General features: G+C 32.5%; 1 protein-coding gene across 2 annotated transcripts in view; it reads left to right on the forward strand.

Moving 5' to 3' along the window:
- Positions 1–8,877, forward strand: part of LOC106478505 — a 105,478-nt gene that overhangs the window by 62,317 nt on the left and 34,284 nt on the right. The window contains exons 2-4 of one of the 2 annotated variants that reach the window (XM_013939056.2): positions 30–177; positions 4,252–4,319; positions 4,896–4,976. In XM_013939056.2, coding sequence (XP_013794510.1) covers positions 30–177; positions 4,252–4,319; positions 4,896–4,976 — 297 coding nt within the window. The remainder of the gene's footprint in view (positions 1–29; positions 178–4,251; positions 4,320–4,895; positions 4,977–8,877) is intronic. The other variant, XM_022382121.1, reaches the window with a different exon arrangement.

Raw genomic sequence — 8,877 nt, forward strand, 5'->3', positions numbered from 1 at the left:
AAAAAAAAGAATAATTTTGATATCATTAGCAGAGCCAACGTGTCAGTTTCCAGCCCATTGGACGGGGAATTGGTTTCAGAAAGGATTCCGAGATTCAATCAGCATCCGTGACGGTAGCATCTCCAGTAAAGGTGTTTGTCGGGAAGTGGACGGTGACAAGTTCCTGTTAGAGACCAAGTAGGAAGCACGCATGCTCTGTTTAAACAAATTATAAGCCAGTCGAGATAAGTGTTAACAGGAAAAACAAGAATAAGGCGCATTACTTTATTGATTAAACGACTTCAAATTTAGAAAAACAAATCAATCTGCTCAACATGTTACGTTTTTTTACAACATTTTTCTTCAGAAGCGAACTTCTTAAACTTGCATAGAGCATATTGAAAACTTGTATGCTATTGTGAGCTTATAACTCACAGTGGAATAGAAGCTATCAATTACTTGGAGTGGGATACAAGTTCTCAATTTGCTTCACGTGAGCTTAAGTAGTAATTCTTTCTTGAAGAATTATAAATGAAAATAAAAAACAACGAAACACTGAGCTTCTCAAAATTTGTTTTTTTTAAATAGGGTTAGTGTAGTCTTTAATAAATTTAAGTATGTCCTCAACAATCTAGTTTGTGCTTCGATAAATTAAGAATAAAGCAATTTAGGAGTCATATCAAAGGTACAATTTATAACCTATGATATATAAATCATTACGTTAAAAGTTTTCGTTTTTCTTAAGTGTTGATTAAAAGTAATGAAGTTTACATCATTCTTTGATGACTTACAAGCAAATCCAATGAAAGTGAAGTTAATTTCAGATAAATATTTTTCACATGCGTTTTCACTAAGTAATCACCGCATGATTGTTAGTGGAACACAAAACATTAGGCATTCTCTGAATTGTTTAAAACATGATTGTTAAAAAAAAAACACAATGTCACTCATTCTGTGGATTGTTTAAAATTCACATGATTGTTAAAGAAGAACCAAATGTTACTCATTCTGTGGATTCTTTAAAGCTCACACATTAAAGAAGTACAAAATGTTTCTCATTCTGTGGATTGTTTAAAGCGTACACGACTGTTACAGTAACACAAAACGTTACTCATTGTTGGATTATTTAAATCTCACATGATTGTTAAAGAAGCACAAAACGTTACTCATTCTATGGATTATTTAAATCTCACATGATTGTTAAAGAAGCACAAAACGTTACTCATTCTATGGATTTTTTAAAATTCTACGATTGTTAAAGAAGCACAAAACGTTACTCATTCTATGGATTGTTTAAAATTCCACGATTGTTGAAGAAACAGAAAGCGTTACTCATTCTATAGATTGTTTAAAATTCCACGATTGTTAAAGAAACAGAAAGCGTTACTCATTCTATAGATTGTTTAAAATTCCACGATTGTTGAAGAAACAGAAAGCGTTACTCATTCTATAGATTGTTTAAAATTCCACGATTGTTAAAGAAACAGAAAACGTTACTCATTCTATGGATTGTTTAAATCTCACACGATTGGTACAGGAGCCAAAAATGTTACTTATTCCGTGGATTGTTTAAAGCTAACATATTTGTTAGAAGAGCACAGACCATTTATCCAGCCTTCTGAATGTTTAAAATTCAAACTTTAACTAATATCATTTAAAATTAATTAATTAATGTAATTTGAACTACTTAGCAGTTTAATTTGCTGTTTGGTTTTAGTTTACACATTATTTTATATGACAACATTTAGTATTATTCACGCGAAATAATAAATCATAAATAGTACTTACATTTTCTCTATATCAATAAATTTACGTCCAGTTTATCATTTATTTATATTTTATTATAAAAGTGGATCATGTAGGTTATAATTGCAAAACTTTTATTAACTGCTAATTACTCAGTTTTCTATTGCATATAATAGAATACTATATATGGTTAAAATAACGGGTTATATACTGAACGATTTTTCAGTACATTTAGAAATGTATATGTCATCCACCGCTTTTTTGGCATTTGTTTGACTTACCAATTTTTGTGATAGCTCAACGTTTTTAAGTATTTCATTTCAAAACTATAAAAATATTTACAGAACTTTTACAAATAAATTTCTATTCATAGATAAATGAAGGCATTTAAATACTTGCAATTTTGTTTAACCTTATATGGTTTTTTATTTATTTATGTAGTGAGTTAAAACAGATGTGTAATGATTAGAGAATTCATTAGATGATCAGAGAGTGTTCCCAGAAGCTGTTTCCAAGGTAACTCGGTGTAGCGCTCACCATATTGATCGCATATGCATGTAAATTAAATCTGGATAATTTCCACGCAAGCTTAATGTGGTGATAATCTAGTAGAGTTATAAATCGCTGGCTCGTTCCTGTCGCATGCTTATGGCCAGTAAGAAAGGGTTTTAGGTAAGGTCAAAAAGCCAGAAATGGACACTGTTTTTGTTTTGTCTTTTTACTATTTTTGTAGTTCATATATCTTCACACTAAATTTTGAATTTAACATTTTTGTTAGTTTCCTTTCAATTGACTATTTTTTTTCACCAAGCTGGTTATATGCAATTGTATTTTGTATTGTTTTGTGTCAGTCCCCTGATAAGACAGAGGCAGTTTACGGACTAACAATTCAAAAATCCGGGTTTCGATTCTCCGCGGTAGACACTGCAGATAGTCCAATGCGGGTTTGCTCTCAAAACAAACAAACAAAAAACAAACAACTTTTGTGTTATAGATATTTGTATAAATATATATGTGTATATATTTAGAAATAGCAATATTTATAATATAACGGATATAAGGAAATTAAAGAAAAAAAGAAAATTACTTTGCATTAATTTGTTATTAATCACTACTCAGATTTATATAAATAAGCCTGAATTTCAAAACTAGCCTATTTCTCTCATCAACGCATGCATTTAAGCCGTGGAAATCCAAAAATAATCTTTTTTTTTTCTCTCTCTCATGGAAAGAGTGACTCCATTACGCGAATGAGTTCTATCCTCCCGAGAGTCATGTCACGAATAAATTATAGTGGTCTAATGAAAAATTAGATTAGATTCTTTGTCGGACCACCTCATCATGAACATGTCAGCAAGGTGCCGACTTATTACACACTCTTCAAGAGAAAGATTATCAACAAAGCAAATTGATCATGCCCATACATTAGATACTTTATTTCAGTACTATGCCATCGCGCAAAACTAAAAGTGGCAACTCAAACTAAGGCCCATGTTTCGAAAGAATTATCGTTGTAATCCTACTATAGTCGATTTTTTAATTTAGTGTAATCTTCTTATAGACAAAAAAAGAAAACACAAAATGTTTTACTCAACTTGTTCGATTAACTCTTCCCTCTGTGTAGACAATACAACGTGTTATTACCTTGTTTATTTTATCTCGAACTTTAAAAAAATATGTTTAATAAAACGGTATAGTCAAATAAGGTGATATATAACAAGAAAAACACAACAAAAGTACATCATATTAAGCCCTCTCCCTCCAGTGGCACAGTCTACGGGCTTCGATACCCGTGGTGGGCAGAGCACAGATAGCCCACTGTGTAGCTTTGTGCTTAACTTCAAACAAACAAATATTATATTAAAGGTTATTTTGTTTATCGTTTCTTTTATACTTTCCGTTTTATTTTACAAAATGTATATTTGAAAGGGGCTTCTAAAGATAACTTTCACAGATTTTTGATTTTTTTATTATATTAATGTTAAAATAAGTCTTCTATTTGAAATATACAAGTGAACACTGTACTGTTAAGTTATATCTTAATTTCATTTGTACGATTTGTAAAACGTAAATACTCGGTGTTATAAGAAATCTATAATTTTGTTGAAGCTAACTTAAACTTAAAGGGCTACGTGCAGATACCGTAGAATTAATCTATTTTGTTATCAATGCTTACCTTTATTTCAAGATGGCGTTCAACCTTGCTCAGGGAAAAAAAGTTTATAGTTGTAAAAAGTGGTCACAAATTGTATACGTATCATAATTCCCAAATGAAAAATTGAACATTTTAAAATTATTACTAACTGATGTGGAAATTGTAATGTTTTATTTAACATAGAATTGGTATTAATACTTCAGCTTGTACTTTAAATAATTTATTTTATTTGTGTATAGGGTCAATGTGCTCAATTCCACCTACTGATAAAAAATGAAAGAAAAGCTGAAAACTTGACCATTTATTGTATGGTGTATCAAACTACGACTACTTTATTTGTCGTTTTCACTCTTCGATTTGATTTCTTGCAGATCTGAAACCTGCTTCCGGTGCGTTGTTATTCATGAACGACATGAAAATGTGCTGCAGTATAAGGAAAGTAAGTACAAGAATTCTCGTCTACGTGAGATTGATTTTACGATTCCTTTGTTTGGCAAGAAGCCAGGCGTGTGTTAAAAGTGAGGAAAGAAGTGGATGTAGAAATATTTAACCATATATATTAAAATGTAGGTACTGTATATGTAGTCGAAATGTATGTTTAGTGATGGTGCCTTTTAATTTTTTCCTATTCTCCTGAACTAGAATATTGTAGTTTCATTTTACACTAATCAGATTGAATGGATAATAATTTAAGCTGTTCCTATTTGCGTGAAATCAACTGTTTCCATACTTTTCCATACTTGTATTTGTGTGAAACCAACTGCGTATAAAATATTACCATACTTTAAGTTATGTGAAACCAACTGCTTATAAAATATTACCATACCTTAAGTTATGTGAAACCAACTGCGTATGAAATATTTCCATACTTTAAGTTGTGTGAAACCAACTGCTTATAAAATATTTACATACTTTAAGTTGTGTGAAGTCAGTTGCGTATGAAATGTTTCCATACTTTTATTTGTGTGAAACCATCTGTGTATGAAATATTTCCACATTTTCTTCAAATCTTTAGCGTACTGTTCTTCAACAAACAACCTAGAAGAGAAATGCAGAGAAATAAGTGGTGACGCTCCACTCCACTCCATGTTCAGGTGTAAGTACATATTTTCCCCACTTCGTGTTCAGGTGTAAGTACATGTTTTCCCCACTCAATGTTCATGTGTACGTACATATTTTCCCCACTCCATGTTGAGGTTTAAGTACATATTTTCCCTACTCCATGTAGAGGTTTAAGTACATATTTTCTCCACTTCATGTTCAGGTGTAAGTACATATTTTCCCTACTCCATGTTCAGGTGTAAGTACATATATTCCTCACTTCATGTTCAGGTGTAAGTACATATTTTCTCCACTTCATGTTCAGGTGTAAGTATATATATTTTTCCCACTCCCTGTTTCTATTCAGATGACGTTACATAAATGTTAATTAAATCATTATGATTAATTTTCTTTTTTTTTCCTATTCATATCACGGAGGGAAGATTACATTTAAAAAGAACAACGTCCCAAGTTCCGAGATACCCATGGAACTACTTCCTCCATTATCGATCGTGCCCAGTCTTGTGGCCATGATTACGCACTATTACCTGAAACCGCAATTTTATTGTAATAAGCTTCTGAGAAGGACGACTAGGTCAATCTTAGATCACACATCTTGCTTCGAGAAAAAAATAAATAAAATAATCCACTGCTGTGATGTAGCCTTACCTTCTTGGCGGTTGGGACATACAATACAGAAATTTCATCTCGAATATCACTAGTGTCAATACGTTCTCCTAGTTAACTCGAGCTTGCCTTTGATTTACTGTGCACTGGTGAATTGGAAATTTCGAAATATATAAGAATAAAGTCTGACGAAGAACTTTCCTTACATTCTTCGTACGATGATGGAAAATTCTGATCACTTTATGTTGTGATAGCCAATCACCTAACCTTCGTCAATATTTCAATAAACTTTCGTCTCGCTCGTGTATAAATGTTCGTACGACTTTCAACGGCTTTTCTCTTTACACGCTAATGTGTCTATTTGAACATTTCGCGTACTCGTAGTTTAATCAGTCAGCAGTTACTTCCTCAGTGTGTTTGTGTGTGATGGTGGTGAGGTTCCTAGTGGTCCAGTTTGCAAACTTTGGCCACGTTAGTCTCAGTACTGTAATGTTGTTTAAAATGAGTTTACACCCTTAAATATCAATGTCCGAAACTTCTCTGGCGAGTGTTATTCAATATGTTATATGTAGTAGTTCTTGAAATTGATGTGACCCGAGCTTTGCATCTTATTGATATTCGAGTTACATGGATACTTTTTCTAAGAAGGTACTCTGGCAGCACTGCATTTTTGAATGCTGGGCCCGGCATGGCCAGGTGGTTAGGGCACTCGACTCGCAATCTATTGGTCGCGGGTTCGAATCCCCGTCCCACCAAACTTGCTCACCTATTCAGCCGTGGGGGCGTTATAATGTCGCGGTCAATCCCACTATTCGATGGTAAAAGAATAGCCTAAGAGTTGGCGGTGGGTGGTGATAACTAGCTGCCTTCCCTCTAGTCTTACACCGCTAAATTAGGGACGGCTAGCGCAGATAGCCCTCGTGTAGCTTTGCGCGAAATTCAAAACAAACAAACAAACAATTTGAATGTAGGGAGTTTAATGTGAACAAATGTACAGATGCCAAGCATCAGCAGAGTCTAGCTACTATACTAGCACATAAAAATCATTTTTATAAAGTTTTGTGTTTTAATTCAAAATGCTTGCGTATCTGCCTTTCTTTGCTTAACAATAGGTGGGGCGTGACCAAATGGTTAGCGTGCCCGGACTGTCCATAGTTCAAAGGTCCATACTTCATGACTAGTTACTCTAAAAATGTGCTACGCACTTTCGGGTTTTGGGTGTGTTATACAAATGACGATGAAATTCCATTATTGAGTCATCTAAAAGTAACTCAAGAGCTAGGTTGTGTGTTACTGACTACTTCCCTTCCCTATAATCTGTCCGTTTAAAATTACGAAAGGCAATTCCCAGATAACCTTTGTGTACCTTGTGCGAAGTTCTGAAACGAAAAACAAAATTACGAATCACGCTTTTTAACATTTTCTGTTAATTTCTTCCAGTTGGTATTTTTCTGGAGGGGTTTTCAACGTTTGTCAATTTTTTTATTGCTTATGATTAGGTTAAATCATTACGTATTTGTAACAATACCTGAGAAACGTTAATTACTTCTTTATTATGTGAGAAGCATTTTTATATTTTTACATGATTAGTGGTTGGAATTTCGCGCAGAGCTATACGAAAGCTATTTGTGCTAGCCGTCTCTAATTTAAGGGAGTAAAAGATTAGATGGAAGGCAGCAATTCATCAACACCCACCGCCAACTCTTGCGCTACTTTTTTATTCCAACTAGTAGTGGAATTGACCGTCACAATACAAGGATGAGCATGTTTGTTGGGACGGGGATTCGAACCCACGATACTCAGGTTACGAATCAAGCGCCCTACCTACCTGGCATACCAGGACTAGATGATTATGAAGCTGGACATTTAGTATTGTGGAATTATACATAATGTATGGGTTTCTTTTCATTGTCACTTGTTGAATAAAAACGAAACATTATAATTGAATTAAAGTAAATAGTTATATATCAGTAATAAATGTAACCCGAGTTAATAACAAGATTTAAAACTTTTTTACTCTATTAGGATTATCAGTATAGTTTAACAATGACATCTTTTTTCGTTCGTAATACAAAAAATACAGTCATATTTATATTTATAAAGGTGGATCAATGTCCAGGATAAGTAGCTCAGAAAACGACTAGCATTATTTCCATTGTTGTCATTCGACATTTATAAAGAAACTGAAACAAGTACAATTTCAATGTCACGTCAGAACCCAAATTAACTATATAGATCAGTGTACTAATATACTAATATACTAATTAACTATATAGATCAGTGCTAGATCAGTGTACTAATATACTAATATACTAATTAACTATATAGATCAGTGCTAGATCAGTGTACTAATATACTAATATACTAATTAACTATATAGATCAGTGTACTAATATACTAATATACTAATTAACTATATAGATCAGTGTACTAATATACTAATATACTAATTAACTATATAGATCAGTGTACTAATATACTAATTAACTATATAGATCAGTGCTAGATCAGTGTACCCCTGCTTCCGGAGGAATGAATGGAGCAAAAATGAAATCACGCAAGGGAAGAAAGGGACGATATTTCAAATAATTGGATAAGATAATTTTTTTCAATTAATTCATTTGCGCTAATCCAAATTAAAACATTTGGTTTGAGGGTCATTGACCTTTCATAATATTTACACTTTGTTTATTGACATGCTTAATGGGGTAAAGCTAGTGTGTTCATACGAACCATGATAACATCGTATATTTTTATATTTCTATTGATATGGAAAAATTCCAATTCATTGCAATAACACCAAATCTTTGTCAGAATTTTTCTGTTTCATACCGAGGCTAAGAACTACATTTAATCATTCATCGTTCCGAATCATTGTTCGTGGTGTCTTAAGAGTTTTTCTTTAAATTTAATATTGATTTTGTTATTTTATTATCAGTTATCGCATTTTTCCATTTCCAAAACTCGCACTTCACAGTTTCATCATATGAGAAACGAACTGTGATTGAATCATTTGAATAATAGTTTGATAATTCAAATAACTGATATGCATCTTCTATTCTGTTATTAACTTTCACTTCTTTCAATAGCATTTAATTATCTTATAACATAGGATGTTTACGTAGTTTAACTGAAATTACTTAAAAATCAGTACACTTGTATGGGCTTCAACTACTATATCATAGAAAACAATAATTTGAACATATAAAAGTTTGTTTCAAATAAAATTTATTATGTAACTCATGTTATTACATTATATGTACTTTTCTTTTTCCATTCTAAAGTGTTTCTCTTCGTATATTTGCACATAGTTCGACATATATAAAACT

Source organism: Limulus polyphemus, unplaced genomic scaffold, assembly GCF_000517525.1.
Source record: "Limulus polyphemus unplaced genomic scaffold, Limulus_polyphemus-2.1.2 Scaffold218, whole genome shotgun sequence".
NCBI classification, from domain to species: domain Eukaryota; kingdom Metazoa; phylum Arthropoda; class Merostomata; order Xiphosura; family Limulidae; genus Limulus; species Limulus polyphemus.